At 34.9% G+C, this 20,792-nt stretch overlaps 1 protein-coding gene across 4 annotated transcripts in view; it reads right to left on the bottom strand.

Annotated features, from left to right (window-relative positions):
- HIKESHI (heat shock protein nuclear import factor hikeshi) overlaps positions 1-20,792 on the bottom strand; it is a 36,139-nt gene that overhangs the window by 9,268 nt on the left and 6,079 nt on the right. For 2 of the 4 annotated variants that reach the window (XM_076002406.1, XM_076002407.1), the window contains exons 2-3: positions 8,851-9,008; positions 6,122-6,258 (exon numbers count right to left, since the gene is read on the bottom strand). The exons of 1 other annotated variant lie outside the window; for it this stretch is intronic. In XM_076002406.1, coding sequence (XP_075858521.1) covers positions 6,122-6,227 — 106 coding nt within the window. In that variant the 5' untranslated portion in view covers positions 6,228-6,258; positions 8,851-9,008. The remainder of the gene's footprint in view (positions 1-6,121; positions 6,259-8,850; positions 9,009-20,792) is intronic. One more of the 4 variants, XM_076002408.1, reaches the window with a different exon arrangement.

Raw genomic sequence — 20,792 nt, 5'->3', positions numbered from 1 at the left:
GCTCAAGCAATCCTCCTGCCTCAGCCTCCCAAGTAGCTGGGACTACAGGCATGCGCCACCATGCCCGGCTAATTTTTTGTATATATTAGTTGGCCAATTAATTTCTATTTATAGTAGAGACGGGGTCTCGCTCTTGCTCAGGCTGGTTTCGAACTCCTGACCTTGAGCAATCCGCCCGCCTCGGCCTCCCAGAGAGCTAGGATTACAGGCATGAGCCACCGTGCCCGGCCCTGAATTCTTGGTTGACAGCTTTTTTTCCTCTCAGAATTCTGAATATGTCATTCCACTACCTTCTAAACTTCACAGTCTCTGATGAGAAATCGGCTATTAAAGATTATCAAGGATCCCTGTAAATGAGTTATTTCTCCTGTTTTTAAGATTCTTTGACAGTTTTATGATATATCTTGGTGTGTAGTTTATTCTACTGAGTTCATTGAGCTTAAGTGTGTAGATTAATGATTTTCATCAAATTTGAGAAGTTTCCAGGCATTACTTCTTCAAATATTATCTTAGTCTGTTCAGGCTGCTGTAACAAAATACCATAAATGAGGTGGTTTATAAACAATAGAAATTTATTTCTCACAGTTCAAGAGGCTGGAAGTCCAAGATCAAAACACCAGCAGATTTGGTGTCTGGTGAAGGCCTGTTTTCTGGTTCATAGCACCTTCTTTCTATGTTCTCACATGGTAGATGGAAGGGCAAGGGATCTCTTTCATTACTCTTATGTAATGGCACTAATCTCATTCATAAGGGTTCCACTTCCATGACCTAGTCACCACCCACCTCCTAATACCTTGGGGGTTAAGACTTCAACATATAAATTGGGGGAGGAGGAACACAAACATTAAGCCCACAGCAAATATTCTTTCTACCTCTTCTCACTCTCCTTTCCTTCTGTTATTCCCATACTCTCCGTATGCTGGTGTCTCACAGGTCTATAAGGCTCTGCTCTTCAAATTAGATAGTTCAATTAACTTATCTTCAAGTTCACTGATTCTTTCTCCTGTCTATTCAAATCTGTTATTGAAACCCTCTAGTAAACCTTTCATTTCAGTTATTATACCTTTCAGCTCTAGAATTTCTGTTTAGTTTTTATAATTTCTATATTGATATTCTCTATTTGATGACACATCATTCTCATTTCCTTTAGCTCTTTGAGCATAATCAAGACAGTCTGCTTAAAGTTTTTCTGCTTTTTGGGGATAGTTGCTATTATAATAATTACTATAATTATAAAAATTATAAATTCTAAACTATATTATAAATTATAGAAATTATAAAAGCTATAATTATAATTTCTTCTGTGTAAGGACCTTACTTTGTTTCTCTGTATGCCTCATAATTTTTTATAGAAAGATGGACATTTTGAATATTACATTGAGGCAACTCTAGAAATCTGGTATTTCCCCTTTCTCGGTGTTTGTTGTTACTATTTGTTATAGTTGTTTTCTTATTTAATGACTTTTCTGAACTGAACTAATTCTATAAAGTAAGTCTGTTTCTTAGTGTGGCCACTGAAGTTTCTGTTCCATTAGTTTAGTGGTCAGCTAGTGATTAGAAAAAAATTTCATTAAACATCTGCAATCAAAAAATTCTCCCAGTCTTTGCACATGGGCTCTATGTGCTGGGACAAGCCTTAAATACTCAGCCAGGCAGTTTATAATTGCCTTAGTCTTCATTTACTGCCTGTGCTGAGCCTCAAAGTCAGCAAGAAGAGAGCACTTAGGGCCTCCTCAGGTTTTTCCTGAGCATGCCTCTTCTCTCTCTCTGGGCATTCATGTCCCTTCTAGATTCCCAGGAATATGTCAGAGAATTTCAAAGCCCTCATTCCCCAAAGTACCTCATTCCCAGCCTTTCCTCAGAATCTTTTGGGTTAGTCTATTTTTTGCCCCAACTGTTGTTCTTTGCCTCAGGCACATTACATGTCTGTAAATATTTTTGGCAAACACCCCCAAGGTGGTCACTTTTGCATTGGGAGAGTACCCAGTTAGGTGAGAAAAAGGCAAACCTTTTGAGCCAGTCTTCCAGAAAGCCACCAGACAGATCAAAATAAGTTAATTAAGGCCGGGCGCGGTGGCTCACGCCTGTAATCCTAGCACTCTGGGAGGCCGAGGTGGGCGGATTGCTCGAGGTCAGGAGTTCAAAACCAGCCTGAGCAAGACCCCGTCTCTACCAAAATATAGAAAGAAATTAATTAACTAAAAATATATATACAAAAAAAAAATTAGCCGGGCATGGTGGCGCATGCCTGTAGTCCCAGCTACTAGGGAGGCTGAGGCAGTAGGATCGCTGAGCCCAGGAGATTGAGGTTGCTGTGAGCCAGGCTGACGCCATGGCACTCACTCTAGCCTGGGCAAGAAAGTGAGACTCTGTCTCAAAAAAAAAAAAAAAAAAAAAAAAAGTTAATTACAATTCTTTGCGAATGAAGTCTATCCCACTCCCTGTACCAGTACCAACAATGGAGACTTATTTTCAAGGCTACCTACCACTGAGGTGAAGAGCAGGGGATAGTTAAATGCCATAAAGCTCACTATTCTGAGATTCAGTGGTGTTTCTTGATTAAGTATTCTCCTTAGTGCTACAAGCTTTTTAGTCGCCAGAGTTTTGAAAAAGTTGGTTGTCACAGTTTTTGCCAGTTTGTTGTTGTTGCTTTTATGGAGAGATGGATTTTTGGAGTTCTTTACTTTACCATTTGGTTTATATTAAACCTAGAATTATGCTAAGTCCAGAAAATATACTGCTGTTTGTGTGCCTAACAGGCACCAGTGATACCAATTAAGAAAAGAGATTCAATACAATCTTCTATTGCCTTAGTTTAAACTACCTGGGAAGTGATTTGCTCAGGAAGAAAAGTCTTGTCATCTCTGACTTGCATCTTTTGTCACACACAAGCTCTTGGTGAAAGAGGCCCTAAATTAAACTGGCTAAGACCCATTGTAAGAGATAAGAAAATATTCTGACTTTTTCTTCATTTTAAAGCTCTGTACCACAGGGCAACTTAAAAAAAAAAAAAAAAAGATGCAAAGGTCTTCAAGGATCTTTTATTTACACTTTCAGAAATATCTATTGTGCAATTAAATCATTCCTTTAGTCAATTTTATTCTCAAAATGGGCTTGACTCAGTAGTTTATAATCTGTAATCTAGAAGTAGAAAGGTCTTTTTTCACAAACCACAAAACAGTGGGAAGAAATACTGGAACACAATAAACAAATTTGCAATTACTATTTAATTTTGCATCTGAATTTGTAACAGCCAAAGTAAAAGAGGAAAACATGATGTTACACTCAGGGCCATTATCAAAAAATAAAACATCTATAAAAACAGAGCAAGCAAAACATCTAACATGGTCTTTAAAAAAAAAAAAAAACATACATTAGATTAAGTTCTCAACAACATTCTAATAGTAAACACAACAGCTAATTTTTTAAAACTGTTTCTAGAAGTATCCCTCCCTCTCCTCCTTCTAAAGATGGTTTCTTGGCCAGGCGTGGTGGCTTACATCTGTAATCCTAGCACTCTGGGAGGCTGAGGCAGGCGGATTGCTTGAGGTCAGGAGTTCGAAACCAGCCTGAGCAAGCGTGAGACCCCATCTCTACTATAAATAGAAAGAAATTAATTGGCCAACTAATATATATAGAAAAAATTAGCCGGACATGGTGGCACATGCTTGTAGTCCCAGCTACTTGGGAGTCTGAGGCAGAAGGATTGCTTGAGCCCAGGAGTTTGAGGCTGCTGTGAGCTAGGCTGACACTATGGCACTCACTTTAGCCTGGGCAACAAAGTGAGACTCTGTCTCAAGAAAAAAAAAAAAAAAAAGATGATTTTCATATTGAATTGCTCAAAGGATTATGCCGTATTTCAAGAAATATAATAGGAGCCTGGAGAAACCATCAGTTAATGCAAGGACAAACCAAGGTTTACAGGCCAAATCTAGCCAACAACCCAGTTTGTATGATCTGGGAGTTTAAAATTTTTAAAGGATTACTTAAAAAATATATATGCCATAGAGACCACATGTGGCCTGCAATGCCTAAAATATTTACTGACCCTTTACAAAAAAGTTTGCCGATCTCTGATCTAGGCAGTTCTATCATTCTTCCATTTTTTAAATTATTATAGTGCTTTTTAAAGCACAGTTGAGAATAATTGATAAGTAATGACAAAATAATTTCTTGGATGAAATAACAAAACATTTCACGATAGAGAAAAAATAAGACCGCTAATATCCCCCAAATGCATCTTAACCCTTTGCACTCACTTGCTTTTTTCTCGATTTCTTTATTGTACTCAGAATTTAATTTTTTAAATACCCCAGATTTTACAAAAACTGGAGTTTCTTTGCATACAAACTTATTTATTTGGATTTTTTTATATTTCAAATTATTGATACATTCAAAGAGTAATTTTAATCTCTATAATTTTTCATGGTGTGAGCTGCTACCGATGCTAACCAAGTCACACTCAACATCCAAGTGCAAAGGGTTAAATTTATAAAATAGTCCAGTGGACCCATATGATAATTTCAAGATAAAATGAGCTTTATTCTTAAGTGCTCAAAAGGAAAATTAAAAATCTAAGAACTGGTTAAGCTGTAAGTTTGCAGAGCAGCAAAGTGCAGACTAAAGATAACAGTTATGGTAATTCACCATGAAGTGACATTTGAATATGATGACATATGCTACAAAGTTACATAAAAACAGCTTAATTATGCCTGCTTAAAAGCATTTTTAGTATCAAATATAAAAATTTAGAAATCAAATATGTATTTCTTAAAGCTCCTTGTTTCATTTCTATTGATAGCTTAACAAGCCTAAAATTACATGGGCAGTAAAAGTCATTCAACTGTTCTGAACTGCTTTCCTTACCTGGGTAATTTCTAGAATCTCTTCTAGTGCTAACATTCTATGATTTGATAAAAACATAATAAGCATTTATTAAGCACCAACTGTGTGTCAGGCACTATTATGCATTTTACATATATTATCTCTGATGCTCACAGAAACACTGTGGGTATTATCTCCATTCTACCTGAATTCTCCTCTAAGGTTAAGTACTTTGGTCAAAATTACATACCCAGTAATGAGAATCACTGAGATTCCAAACAGTTCTATCAAGCTCCAAAGTTGATGCTCACTCCAGTTCATTATTCCACCTGTTTATATCAAATTCTATGGTATGAACTCTTAATTGATTTTTATTCATTACTTACAAGGAAACCATTCAAGAAAGTAAGTCAAGAAATGTCAGAGTAAGCAATTCCTGTTCTGGCTCACTAGCTCCACTTTGCATAAACAGACTAATAGAAGCATCTTGACTTTGTTGTTCTTTCTAATCTCCTTGACAAGCTCAACCCTATTTTAAAAAGAAAGCTAGAATTAGTTTAAAAGTTTCTTCCTGGTAACTGAGTTGGATGAAATGAGAGATCATGATGCTCTAGAAAAAGCTGAAGGCAATGAGATTAAAATGTGGCAACCAGCCATAAAGGGAAAAGAGCAGAGTTATAAAGAAGAAATTCAAATGATGATTTATAAAAACTGTAATTTTAACATTTGTTAAAAATTATTCTTCAGTGTTAAGCCTTTTGTCATGGGCATTTGTAATGCTACTGCTATTAAAGACAAAGAAAAGCTAAGTGACTGTGGTGTGTGTGTGTGTGTCTCTCCAAAGAATGATAAATAAAGTGTGGCAAAAATTGATGAATATGAAGGAAAAGAGTGTAAGGAATTCTTTGTACTACTCTTATAATTCTCCTCTAATTAAAAATTTTTCAAAATAAAGTTATCTTAAATCCCTAATGCATTTTCATTCCAAACTAACAGTACCTCACAGTAAGGCCTTGGCCAAAATAAAATAAAACCCCACCATAAGGCCTCATTTACTCCGAAGGCCTGAAACATAAAACATTAGCCTTTTCTCGTAACAAAAGTATTCTACAAAGCTCTACTGATATTATTCGTTCACATAAACATGTATCCCCTTTTTCTTATTCTACAGGTGATTTGAACAACAATTTATTCTATTAAGTACAATCACATATTAAAGTGCTATAGACACAATAAAACATATTTGTAAAACTCTATGTGTTTCTATTATATCTGACCTAATGTCCTACTCCCCCACCTGCTCTTGCAATCTCGGCCTCTTCTGTTTCCCATTTTCCATATAATTCTCCACTGTAGATATCACTGGAATCCTCCCTGACTGAGGCATTGAGCCATTTCCTCATTGTCTCTTGAAACACTTTACAAATAGTTAACCTACAGAGAAAAGGAAGGGTTTAAATTGAACCTTGTGTGCATGAAAGAGTATGTGGTGTGGATGTGGCTCAAACAAACTCTTCAAACAGTATACGAACTCTACAAATATTTACCTTTGACAGACAAATGCATATAAACACACATAAATATACGTAATATAAATTTTTTCAGTTACTAGTTTTGGTAAGAGAAACTGCTTTCCCTTTCCATTCAGAATCAAGTTTTTAAACCTTAATTTAAAAGGTATCCTCCTCATGTTCCCGATATATTTTGAACCAAAACTTCTTAAAGTTAACGTTACACGGCATTTCATTATTCAGTTGTTACAGGTTTTAATAGTTGTTTAAATTATAACTGGAAACCAGTATTCAGCTGACCTTCTACCTGAATGCTGAAAGGACTGTCAAGCTTTCTTATCTACCTTACAATTTAATGATACTACTTAGGCTAGATACACTTTCAGAACTCTGCTAAAATATTTTTTTTTTAATTTCAAAAAGCACTGTGACAGTACTAATAAAAAAAAACTAGAAAGAAATACTTAGGTATATGTGATTTCTAATTCTACTACATGTATTTTTTGTATTAATGAGATGGACACACTTCAGAAAGGCAGGCTATGGGCTAGTCAAAAGACTTCATAGAGAAAATTAAAGATGTAGTCTATTGAGAAAATTCTCATGGCAACCTGGACCTGATCGTGAAACAAAGGTGAGTAAATAATTTTTTTTGCAACTGTGAAGAATGTGGCAATTCTAGACTTTGGGGAAAATACACAGAATATCTGTAACAGAGCTTTTGGTTACAGACTGACTCCGTTACATGCTATCAAGAACTGCAATGTTGAATTTGGTACAAAGATGATGGCAATGAAGATAAGTACCTTTAAAATAAATCACCAAAATGTGATTTCTGCCCTGAACTTTTTGTCCTTATATTCAGAACTTCACTAAGTAGACTAACAAGCAAGGAAAACTGAAGATGAGATCTTATAAAAAACTACCAAATCCAGTTTCACAGTTAAATACAAATGTTTATTTCTGTAATAGGAATTCATGGAACACTATGAAAAGTTAACAAGGCACACTGTAATTCCTAGAAAAAAACACTAAAAAACTAAGCCAAAGGTATACAGCTAAAAAACAGAACACATATGGATTAAAAACACACACAATTCAAAAGAATGACAAAAAGAGAGGGGGAAAAAAGATTAGCAGCAAGATAAAAAATTAAACCTAAACATATAAATAACATTAAATATTAATAAACTAAACATCCCACTTAAAAGACTCTAAGAATAGCTTAAAAAAAAAAGGCAGCACCAAACTACATGCCATTGACAGAAGACAGAGATTTATGTTAAAAATAAAAGGTAAAAGTATGTTAAAAGTATATTTACGTTAAAAGAAAAAATATAGCATGCAAACAACATAAAAAAGTTGGAGAAACTATATAAATTTTAAACAAAGTAGACTTCAAGACAATAGTATTACCAGAAAAATAGACATTTCATATTGATAAAAGGACAAATTCACCAATCTTACACTCAAAGGAAGAGGAAACCATTTTTATGCCATTTATTTATTTATTTATTTTTCTTGCCTCATTGCACCCTTACTACTTCTATTTAACATGGTGCTTGAAGGCCTGGACAATATAATAAGGCAAAATATATATATAAATATGTATATATCAAAGGCATAAAAATTAGAAGGAAGTAAAAAGTATTTTTCATAGACATTATGATAATCTATGTACAAAATCCTAGCAAGCTATTAGAACTAATTAGGGAGTTTAGCATGATATTCAATATATATTACCCTTTCCTTCACCTTTCAGGACACAAAGTGAACATATAAAAATCAAATGTGCTTTACAATAAACAAGTGGATTCAAAATACATTTAGAGATTTACAAAAAACACCCAAAATGCCCAACAAGAAATGGGCAAACCATAGATTATCAACAAAATGTATTACTACACTACCAATTTAAAACAAGGAAAAAAAGTAGGTGGATCATATCTAGATCAGTGTTCTGAAAGCTTTTTAATTCATGTCACCTTTTACTTTCAAATAAACATAAAAATCTCAATCATCTATTCCCACACCACCTCTTTTAAAGATCAGAATGTATCTGTTCCTCACTTTATTTGGTTAACTAACAGGAAAGAAGGCAAAAAAAGGAAAACTAAACACTTAATACTTTTCGAATGCATCAAAATTTCAATATCCATTATAAAATAACATTAAGTAAAAATGGCAGAAAACAGCAATTACAAATATTTGAACTATATATAAACATAAAACAATGGAAAAAATTTTCAATGTTATTTTTTTCCTTCAATTTACTTTAGAAGAGGAAAAAGACCTACTACACTCAGAATAGTGAACTAAAAATCTGAGTATCTAGATCCTAATCCTTGATCTATTTCAGATACACTCAAACTTTCTAGATTTCATAAGCCTTAACATAAAATTAAGGAATTAGATTGTCTTAGGATCTTCTATTCTAATATTTCATAGCTTACTCTATTATACTTGGCAAGGATATGCTCTATTAGTTATTTATGTAGTACCAAGCACACTGTACCTTTATAATGACTCTCTAAAAACTGCCATGACACTCATGATCCATTATCCACATTCAGTACCCTTTCTCCCAGGCCTCCTATACCATTTGTTTTAAAGGCCATTTTAATCCAGGAATTCAGTTCCACTTCTAGGAGTTTCTTCTACAGAAATACAGTGCTAGAAAATATATACAAAGATATGTGTAAGAATATTTATTGTAGCATTGCTAGTAAAACAACAAAAAAATGGAAATAACCCAAATTTCCATCAATAGGGGATTAGTTAAATAAAGTATGGTATTGCCATATAATGTACAACTGTTTGAAAGGGGTAGATTTACACATATCACCTAAAAGTTAGCAGACTCTAAGCAAAATAATTGACCTCTCCGAAATTCAGCCTCCTGAAAACCAGGAGTTAATAACCCCAACCTCTAAAGGTTGTTGTTAAAGATTAAATATATATGTAAAAGCCTAATACAGTCCATTGCACATTGCAGATATTCAGTATCTGCTACCCTTTCATTCATCCTTCAATCATTATAAAATCTGCCTAACTGGTTTCTCTGGCTCTAATCTCAATAAGATTCTCTTTTTTTTTTTGAGACAGAGTCTCACTTTGTTGCCCAGGCTACAGTGAGTGCCATGGCCGTCAGCCTAGCTCACAGCAACCTCAAACTCCTGGGCTCAGCGATTCTACTGCCTCAGCCCCCCGAGTAGCTGGGACTACAGGCATCTGCCACCATGCCCGGCTAATTTTTTCTATATATTTTTAGTTGGCCAATTAATTTCTTTCTATTTTTAGTAGAGATGGGGTCTCGCTCTTGCTCAGGCTGCTTTCGAACTCCTGACCTCAAGTGATCCACCCACCTTGGCCTCCCATAATGCTAGGATTACAGGCATGAGCCATCACACCTGGCCATCAACAAGATTCTCTTAACCATCCCAAACAATTATTATTTTCCTAAATCGTCTTTTTTTTTAAGACACGGGGTCTCACTATGCTGCTCCAGGCTGGTCTTGAATTCTTGGGCTCAAGCAATCCTCTCACCTCAGCCTTCCAAGTAGCTGGGACTACAGGCCTGTGCCACTGCATCTGGCTCTAAGAAGGCATCCTCAAACTACGGCCCTCGGGCCACATGCGGGTGTTTTTGCCTATTTGTTTTTTTACTTCAAAATAAGATATGTGCAGTGTGCATAGGAATTTGTTCAGAATCTTTTTAAACTATAGTCTGGCCCTCCAATGGTCTGAGGGACAGTGAACTGGCCGCCTGTTTGAAAAGTTTGAGGATCCCTGCTCTAAATCATCATTTTAACACCATTTTCTTGCACAACCACTTGCCTACCAGAAAAAATTTAAACCCTACATAGCATGGCCATCCATACAGCAGTTCCACTTTATCTCTAAAACCTTACCTCTTACTCCTCCTAAATAGGAATCAATCATGCCACCCTTAAAAGTCTCTCCCTGTCACTTGAAGGTGACTGCATATTACTTTTATGACTCTGATCATCTTCAAATGCAATTTTCATCCTTCTACTTCCCTTTCATCCAAATCCCATCCATACTTCCAAGTTCATTCTCCAGTTTTATCTTCCAGAAAGACATTCTCATTTATCACAGCCCACTATTCTGTCTCCTCTGAACTTGGGATGATATTTTAATATTCACACATACACTTAAAGATCCTGAGTAGGCACCAAGTAGATATTCAATAAGATACACAACAAAGTCTCGACTACATAAGCAGATACTTTTGTCTTCTGTAATTTATTTAACGGAAATGCCTAAAGTAATTTCTCAAGCTTTCACAATGTAAATAGACAGCATAAGAGCCACAATATAGCAAAAGACCTATAGCATATATACTATAGTACCTGCAGCTTCCCACTGTTTTAACACAAGTTCAATTAAAAAAAAGGAATTTTGTTAATATTCCCTTGTATGTACTAACTTGAGTTTATGTAAACTTCCTATAAAAAAAAGAATCTCTTTATAGGGAACTCCCAGCTTTTCCTAATTTTTATGAAGTTTTTCGTTAAACGTCTCTTCCACATCGTGAAAACCAAAAATAACATCTAAAGACAAAATTGTAAGGGATTTATTTAAAACTTTCCAAATTTTCCAACTACCTAACCTTATCTCCTAAGCATGGGCCATTTTGTTGTTTTAGGATTTCTATATCCCATGTTAAAAAAAAAAAAAAATAGAAGTTGTTTCTTAATGTCAAAACCTTCCTTTTATATTTTCAAATTTAGTCTCGTCATGGTTTTTAACCATCATCTGAAGATTGTTTCAGCACCAGGGTAAACATGTTACATTTATCACAAAACTCCTTTTCAGAAACCAAGAATCACAACAAGCTCTCAAGCAAAAAAAAAAAAAAAAAAACACCTCATGGTAATTGGTTTCAAGATGCCCTACCAATGCAATTCTCCCGTAGAGTTCTCTTTACTGTCCAAAACCAAAACTGTTTTGTCTGATGTTAAGAAATCTGTTCACATCTTCTAGCATAGAACTGTGAACACCGCCCAAATTTCTTAACATGAAATTTGTTTCATTTGAATAACTCTCTGCCTCCTGGCTCCTATAAAATTCTGCTAGATTTGTTAATAAATTCTCAGTTCAATCACAAGTGCCTGAAGTTACTTCAACAAGGCTCCTCCCCACCCTGATGTGCTAGGTAGCCAGGTTTGCCCAATATAATCCAACTTAAACCCATAGGCTTAAAAGGGCACCGCAAAGGTAGAAAATATAAATCCACTGCAAATCCACCTATTTTAATATTTTAATAATACATAATTTTCTACTAGAAATACTAGGTCTAATCTTTAAAATTAAGAATTCTAGTATATTAAACATTCAAAGAGTGCTTTTCCAAACAACTTACTAGTGAAGAACTAGTAACAAAAGATTTAACAGCATTTTAACATTTGTTTAATGTTGATATGCACAAAGCCTCTAAATATTTTAAGCTACTTTACTTTTGCCTAATAAAACATCATGCTTTACTATCACAAATACTGCCTTGAAAATTTGTTTTCGTAGATAAAACTACTGATAGCCATGCAAATGAAAATGATGAGAAACTTTTTTTTTTTAAAGTAGGAGAATAAAAGAACCAGTCTTATTATCATAATTAAAATCCATTTCTCATACTGGATCAAGTACTACTCTGGGTTGGGTTTTAGACTGTTTTATCTAACTCCACAACAGAAAATGTATCTCGCTGAGAAACTATTATAGTTTTGGTTACAGAAAGTAGATAACTTAATTTTGATTGCTGAATTTTCTCCAGACTGGGTATCACAGTAAGAAATGTCTGGGTTCTTATGATCGTAGAAAGCCTCCCCAACCTCTTGTGTGTCACAAGAGAAAAGAGAAGACAGCCAATTGCAATGCAAAAAGGACAGGATAAAATATATTTCACTGTTGCCAAAGCATCTCCTGCAGGGAATATAGTGTTGACCATAAAGGAAAAAGGAATGTCATGACCCATTCCAAACTCAGAATGTTCGCAAAGCTAATGGTGAAGTGAGGGTAAGGTGGGAACAATTAAACTGACAATTTAACTGGTATGTTTCCAAAAACAACAAATTGTCCTTGTCTACTGGATGGTAACCAATAATCTAACATTCACCTTAAATATAATATAATCTGCAATATAATCTGGGTACAAAGTAAGTCTGCTAAATTCTACAGTTTCCAACTATGTAAAAGAGGCTAACAACTGGCTACTACACAACAGCTACAGAATTAAAACCTACATTCATATTTAAGGGTCTGGTATCATGTCCCACAAGCTTCTCAAATCCAAACCAGTGACATCATCTCTCCCTTCCCCAAATTAGTTGCTTCTCCTCTTGTATTGCTTCTTTTTTTTTTTTTTTTTTTTTTGAGACAGAGTCTCACTTTGTTGCCCAGGCTAGAGTGCATGCTGTGGCGTCAGCATAGCTCACAGCAACCTCAAACTCCTGGGCTCAAGCAATCCTGCTGCCTCAGCCTCCCGAGTGGCTGGGACTACAGGCATGCACCACCATGCCCGGCTAATTTTTTTCTATATATATTAGTTGGCCAATTAATTTCTTTCTATTTATAGTAGAGACGGGGGTCTCGCTCTTGCTCAGGCTGGTTTCAAACTCCTGACCTTGAGCAATCCGCCCGCCTCGGCCTCCCAGAGTGTTAGGATTACAGGCGTGAGCCACCGCACCGGGCCATTGTATTGCTTCTTACTATATTTACCAGCATCCATTTAATCTCTCCATCATGTTTTCCAACTAGTGTTTTATTGTTAAAAAACTACAAAGGTATCTATTTCCATTTCTTTCCTTTTTAAATCAATATATACTCACATATGCATATGTAAATATTTTACTTTAAAAGAAAGCAGCTGAGAATTCCCGAGTATCAAGTGAACATGCTTGATGATGGATGTACAAAAATGTGTTTATGACTTTGTCTTTTCAACAAATGGTGCTGGAACCATTGAACATTTATTTGCCAAGAAAAAAAAAATTTTGATAGATACCTTGCACTAATATAAAATTTAATTCTAACTGGACACAGATATAAATGTAAAATTTAAAACTATAAAACTTCTAAGCCGGGCGCGGTGGCTCACGCCTGTAATCCTAGCTCTTGGGAGGCTGAGGCGGGCAGATTGCTCAAGGTCAGGAGTTCAAAACCAGCCTGAGCAAGAGCGAGACCCTGTCTCTACTATAAATACAAAGAAATTAATTGGCCAACTGATATATATATAAAAAATTAGCCGGGCATGGTGGCGCATGCCTGTAGTCCCAGCTACTTGGGAGGCTGAGGCAGAAGGATTGCTTGAGCCCAGGAGTTTGAGGTTGCTGTGAGCTAGGCGGACGCCACGGCACTCACTCTAGCCTGGGCAACAAAGCGAGACTCTGTCTCAAAAAAAAAAAAAAAAAAAAAAAAACTTCTAGGAGAAAAATCTGTGATCTTGGCTTAGGCAAAGAATTCTTAGTCACAACATCAAAAGCATAATCCAGAAAAGAACAAACTGAAAAACTGAACCTCATGAAAATGAAAAACTTCTGTTCTATAAAAGAAACTGTTAAAAGACCAGCCAAAGACCGAGAAAAAAATATTTTCAAATCACATACCTCATAAAGAATTTGTATTGAGAACATATATAGAACTTTCAAAAGTCAATAAGAAAACAACCCAATAAAAAATTTATACAAAAGAGCTGAAGAGACATTAATCAAGGAAGATATATAGACAGCAAATAAGCACATGAAAAAGTGCTCAATAGTCATTAGGGAAATGCAAAGTAAAACCACAATGGGAAATCACTACCTACCTATTAGAATGGCTAAAACTGACCATACCAAGTGTTGGTGAGGACATGAAAGAACTAGACACACTGCTAGATAAAATGTAAAACAGAACCACCACGATGGAAAACAGTTTGGCAATTTCTTAAGAAGTAAAACATCCAAGTACCATGTGACCCAGCCATTCTACTCCTAGTTATTTACCCAAGAGAAATGAAAACATAAGTCCATACAAAGATGTGTACATAAAAGTTCATAGTAGTTTTTATGAGCCAAAAAAAAAAAAAAAAAAAAGAGAGAATCCCAAATGTCCACGAATAGGTAAATGGCTATACAAATTGCAGTATATCCAACAATGGAATACTACCCAGCAATAAAAAGGAATGAACTCATAGACACTACAACATGGACAACTCTAAAAATAATTATTCTGAGTAAAAGAAGCCAGGCAAAAAAAGAGTATAGCCTGTAGATTTCATTTATATAAAACTCTAGAAAATGCAAACAATTTTATAGTGACAGAAAGGAGACCAGTAGTTGCCTACAGTGGGAGAAGAGATAGGTATATTCATTATCTTGACTGCAGTGAGAGTTTCACAGGTTTATAGATATATCAAAACTTATCAAACTGTATACTTTAAATTTGTGCAATTTACTTTATGTCAATTACACCTCAATAAAGCTATTCAAATCTGTTTTAAAAAATAAATTTTCTTTCTTCTTTGGAAGATATCATAAGAAACGATAAAAGTCATGAAATTATCAGAGAACTGAAAAATTAAAATTGGGTCCTTCAAATGGATTCTGATGGTGTATCGATGGTTAAAATACATAAGCTATAAATCAAATATATCTATGCACACTTACATATATGTCCATGGTTTCATAATTTTTTTAAAAACTTGTTAATTACCTTTGAAGTATGCTAGGGAATTAACTCATTTTTGAACATTCATACAATAAAAAGAAAGAAGCATTTATCTTGCCATTTGTACAATTCTACCCCTGGATAACCAAATAGTAAATATGCAAGTTTCTCTTTACAGATAATAAAGGAAATGACAAATACCATCATTCTGAACCCCTATTAATGAATTGCTAATTTCACAAAAGAGAATCATATATATGCTTCCTGATAGAAAACACACCCCCACCTATAATAATCCTTCCAGAAAATCTAAAAATAAACTCAAACAAAATCTGATTAAACCTCTAAACCCAATTAATTTCTTGGAAATACAAAACATTCAATCTTTCAATTTTATAAAAAATAAATTGAGAGATCAACCAACTGTCATCAAAGGACCTTATGTGGATGTTGACTGAAAGTTATTTAAAAACTTTACATAGGCCAGGCACAGTGGCTCATGCTTGTAATACTAGCACTCTGGGAGGCTGAGGCAGCAAGATCACTTGATGTGACAAATTTGAGATCAACCCAAGCAAGGGCAAGACCCCCCAACTCTACTAAAAATAGAAAAATTAGCCAATATTATGGTACACACATATAATCCCAGCTAGTTGGGGGGTTGAGGCAGGAGAATCCCTTGAGCCCAAGAATTTGAGGTTGTTGTGAGCTAAGCTCATGCCATGGTATTCTAGCCCAGGTGACAGAACAAGAGTCTGTCTCAAAAAATAAATAATAAAAAAAAACTTTATATGAACATAAACCTTTTGAGACAAGTAGAAATCTGAACACTAATCACAGATATTCAGTTAGATATTAAAGACTTATTCTTTGTTTTTAGGTGTGATAATAGTACTATAGTTACATTGAAAAAAACAAAAGACTGTCCTTTTGTGTGTTTTGTTTTGTTTTTAATTTTTAAGCGACAGGGTCTCACTATGTTGCCCAGGCTGGAGTGCAGTAGCTAATCACAAAGCAATCATGGCACACTACAGCCTTGAACTCCTGGCCTCAAGCTATCCTCCTGCCTCAGACTACAAGCACATGCTACCACACCCAGCAGGACTCTCTTGCTTTTAGGGGACACATATTAATATATTTACAGATTATATGTTGTGATTCTAGAATTTGCTTCCAAATAACATGAAAAGGAAGAAATGAGTGGGAATAAAACTAACATTTATCCATGAGTTGGTAATTTTTGAAGCTGAGTGATGAGCAGAAAGGGATTCAATATTCCATCTAGTCTGCTTCCATATATGCCTGAATTTTCTATAATGAAAAATATTTAAAAATAAGATATCTGTTCAATTTACTCTATTTTATATGGATATTCATTTTTTTTCTTTTTAAAGAGAGAGTCTCGCTCTGTCTCCCTGGGTAGGATGCAGTGGTGTCATCATAGTTCACAGCAACCTCAAATTCCTGAGTTCAACTGATCATCTTGCCTCAGCCTCCCAGGTAGCATGTGTGTAGCACAATAGTGGCTAATTTTTCTATTCTTAGTAGAGACAGGGGTCTTGCTCTTGCTCAGGCTAGTCCAAACTCCTGAGCTCAAGCAATCCTCTGGCCTCAGCCTCACAGCTAGAATTATAGGAGTAAACTACCATACCTGGCCAATATTAAAATTCTAAATAAGTAAAATTGGCATAGGCTAAATTTCGCCTCTCATATTGTCTTTGGCCTTTTTTGGTACGAAGGTTATATTGGCTTCAAAATATAAACTGGATAACTTTGCTTCTTTTCCTATACTCTGAAAGTTTACATAAAATATGAACAATTTGTTTCTTAAAGATATAGAACTTTGTAAAACCATGTGGATCTGAGAGCTATATGTGGAAGGGAGAGGTATATTTTAACTACTAATATTAATTTCTTTATTGATATATCTATTCAAGATTTCAATTTATTCTTAAGTCAGTTTTGTTTAGTATGTTCTTCTATAAAACAGCCAATTTCATCTGCTCCTTTGTCATTTCAAATCTACTAGCATAAAACAATTCGTAGTTACCGCTCCATTTTCACATTTTTAATAAGACTATTTGTGCCTTCTTTTTCTATGATACATTTTTTGAGTGAGTCATCTTTTCATTGGTCTTTTCAAAGAGCCAGATTTTGGTTTCACTGAGCCTCTCTACTGTTTCTTTGTTTTCTGTCTCTAATTTCTATTTTTAGCATTATCATTTTCTTTCTTCTACTTCTTTTAGTATGCTTATGTTAAATACTTAGATCATTTCAACCTTCCCATATGCATGCATTTAAGCCTATGAATTACTCTTCTGAGTACTATTTTACCTACAACTTAAAAGGTTTGATAATAAAGATATGGAATCAATTTATCTATTTAATTCACCCATCAATGGATGAATGGATAAAGAAAATGTGATATACATAATATACACAGTGAACTACTATTCAGCCATAAAATAATGCAATCATGTCATTTGCAGCAACATTACACTAAGTGAAATAACCCAGGCACAGAAAGACAAATTCTGCATGTTCTCATTGATATGTGAGAGTTTAAAAACTTGATCACGTGGCGATAGAGAATAGAATAATAGTTATCAGAGGCTAGGAAGGATGCAAGGGGAAAATGAAATTGGTGAATAAATACAAACTTACAGTTAGAAGAAATACGTTCTAATGTTCAATAGCAGACTAGGGTCAGTACAGTTAGCAAGATTATATCGTGTATTTCAAAGTAGCTAGAAGAGAGGCCTTGAAATGTTACCAAGAAATAGAAATGATAAACACTCAAGGTAATGGATACCCCAAATACCCTGACTTGATCAGTACACATCTGATACATGTAAAACACTCAACCTATACTCCATAAATATGTAAAGTATTATGTATCAATAAAAGAAAAAATCAGTTGGCTATAATGATTTTGCCAAAAAAAGGCTTGATATGTAATGTTTTTTGGTGTCTGCAGAAGTTTAATTTCCATAATATTTTCTTCTATGACCCATGAATTACTGTAAAATATTTTTTAATTTCCAAACATGACAATGATTTATCCTTTGGTTTGTAATAACACTACATTGTGGACTGCATATTAATTATCTATCATTTGCTGCAACCTGGCATGCGGTCAAATTTCATAAATTTCCTGTGTATGATCTAATTTTTAGTTGCAGGGTTCCATAAATGTCCATGAGCCCAAACTCTTTAACTCTTTTACTCATGTCTCCCATATCTTTACTAGCATCTGTCTGATGTACTAAGAAGCATGTTATCAACAAGCCATGATTTTTAAATATAAACAAAAAAAGAGGCATGTTAAAATATTAATTGTAAGGCTGCCCACTGATCTATAAACATAAATGCTTTTATATATTTTGAAAGTATGTTATAAACACAAATTCATGACACCTTTTCCTAGAAATACTTAAGTCTGCCTAGTGAATTATTTCATTCCTGTTGAATTAATCTCTTTACTCTTGATAATTTTAAGAAAAATTAGACCAAGGCAAAAGCATTAAGAGACTTGGACCAGCTTTCTTTTGGTTCCTTGTGTCAGAATGTTTCAGACTTATTACTCATAAACAGCAATATATTTTGTTTGCTGCATTTTAAAAAAAAGTCTCACCCTTTTATGTATACCATGGAATACTACTCAGCTTTAAGAAACAATGGTGATATAGCACCTCTTGTATATTCCTGGATACAGCTGGAACCCATTCTACTAAGTGAAGTATCTCAAGAATGGAAAAACCAGCACCACATGTACTCACCAGCAAATTAGTATTAATAGATCAACACCTAAGTGGACATATAGGAGTAACATTTATCGGGTGTCAGGAGGGTGGGCAGGGGGAGAAGGGAAGGGGTACATACAACCACAAGGAGTAAGATGTGCAACGTTTGGGGGATGGACATGCTTGAAGCTCTTACTCAAGGGAGGAGGGGGGCATGGGCAATATAAGTAACCTTAACACCTGTACCCCCATAATACGCTAAAATAAAAATAATAAAATTTAAAAAAATAAAAATAAAAAAGTCTCACCCTGGAAACTTCATGTTTTCTCTGGTAAGGTTAGTCTATTTACATTTATTTTGATAACTGATAAAGATGAAATTATATCTACCATCTTATTTTGTTTTTAATATACCTTTTTACCTTTTTCCTCTTTTCTTGCATTCTAATGGATTCATTGTTTTCTCTACTACCTTACTCTACCTATTCCAATGATTTGTAAGGATGTACTTGGTTTTTTTTAATTCTCTTAAATTTTTAAGAAGATTGAGGGTAGAAACAATATCACCAATCTCCTTCTAAAGAACAGGACCTCAGGAAACTTTAACTTGGATTAGTACCCCTCCTGTCTTATACATTGTTTTCTCCAACAGTATTTAATTCTTGGGTTTATTTATTGTGCTGTTTCATACAATTAAGCTGTCCAGATATCTTTACCAATTTCTTTGCTAACTTTGTGTCTTATATCCTTTTCTTCATTCTAGCTTCAATTTCCTCTTATCAAGTATAACTACCTCCAGTAGTTCTGTTTTGTTTTTGAGACAGGGTCTCGCTGTCATCCAGACTGGAGTGCAATGGCATGATCATAGCTTGCTCTGTAGCCTCGAACTCCTGGGCTCAAGTGATCATCCTGCCTCAGCCTCCCAAGTAGTTGGGACTACAGGTGACACCACCCCACGCAGCTAACATTTCTTATTTTTCTGTAGAGATATGGTCTCATTACACTGACCAGGCTGATCTAGAACTCCTGCCCTCAAGTGACCTTCCTGCCTCTGTCTCCCAAACTGATGGGATCCACACCTGGCCAACCTCCAGTAGTTCTTTCAGTAACAGTCTGTGAATAGTAAATTCTACATCTCTATCTGAAAATATATTTATTTCTTCTTCACTTTAGTGACAGTTTTGAAAGTTATTTTTCCTTGGTACTTTAAAAATATTATTCTATTGGTTTTTGGCCTCTATTAATGACTACTACTGCTTAACTATAAATTACTTTTCTCTCTCTCAATGCTTTATTACTTTATATTTAATGTTCAGAATTTCACTAAAATATACTGAATTACCTATTTATATTTTTCTACTTATAGATTGTCTATTGTTTGGCTCAGCCACAAAGAAGAAAAGAAATGACTTGAGAGTGACTCTTGTGTTCCCAAAGATTGTTCAGAACAATTACCCATGCTATACCATGTATAAGCAGCATTAATTCATTATGTACTGTGGATGTCCTAAGGCAGAGGTTCTCAAACTTTAACATGAAACATCTAGGAAACATATTAAAATATAGACTGCTACACTCCACACTCAGTTTCTAATTCATCAAGTCTGGAGTCCTGCTAGGAATGTGCATTTCTAATAAGCTGCAGATCGGGAGACCATACTCTAAGAGTTGCCTTAGAGATTAGGGATAATTATTTCATGAAACCCCCCAACTAAGAAGGACTACAGGGATTTACCCTGCTTCTTAAATCTGGAGACTGGTATTTGCCACCAATTCTCAACAATTTTTAGCCTTAAATATTACTCTCTCCCATTTCTTCCTATAGAATTCCAACTATATAAAATAAGAGCAGTTAAGAGTCCACCAACTAGCCTGCTCCAGGTCCTTCTTCACATAGTCCTCAGGCCAAAAAAATTTTTTTAATAAAAATTTCATTTTGAAATGATACTTCAATAAAAATAACATTCCTTTACCCAAAATTGTTTAGTGGCTTCTCTACACCTTTAGCAGTTCTTTTTGGGAAGGGGTACATAAATGGGCTTCAGAG

This window comes from Microcebus murinus, chromosome 4, assembly GCF_040939455.1.
Source record: "Microcebus murinus isolate Inina chromosome 4, M.murinus_Inina_mat1.0, whole genome shotgun sequence".
Taxonomy (NCBI): domain Eukaryota; kingdom Metazoa; phylum Chordata; class Mammalia; order Primates; family Cheirogaleidae; genus Microcebus; species Microcebus murinus.
The sequence above is the reverse complement of the archived record's forward strand: the minus strand, read 5'-3'. Positions and strand labels throughout refer to the sequence as shown.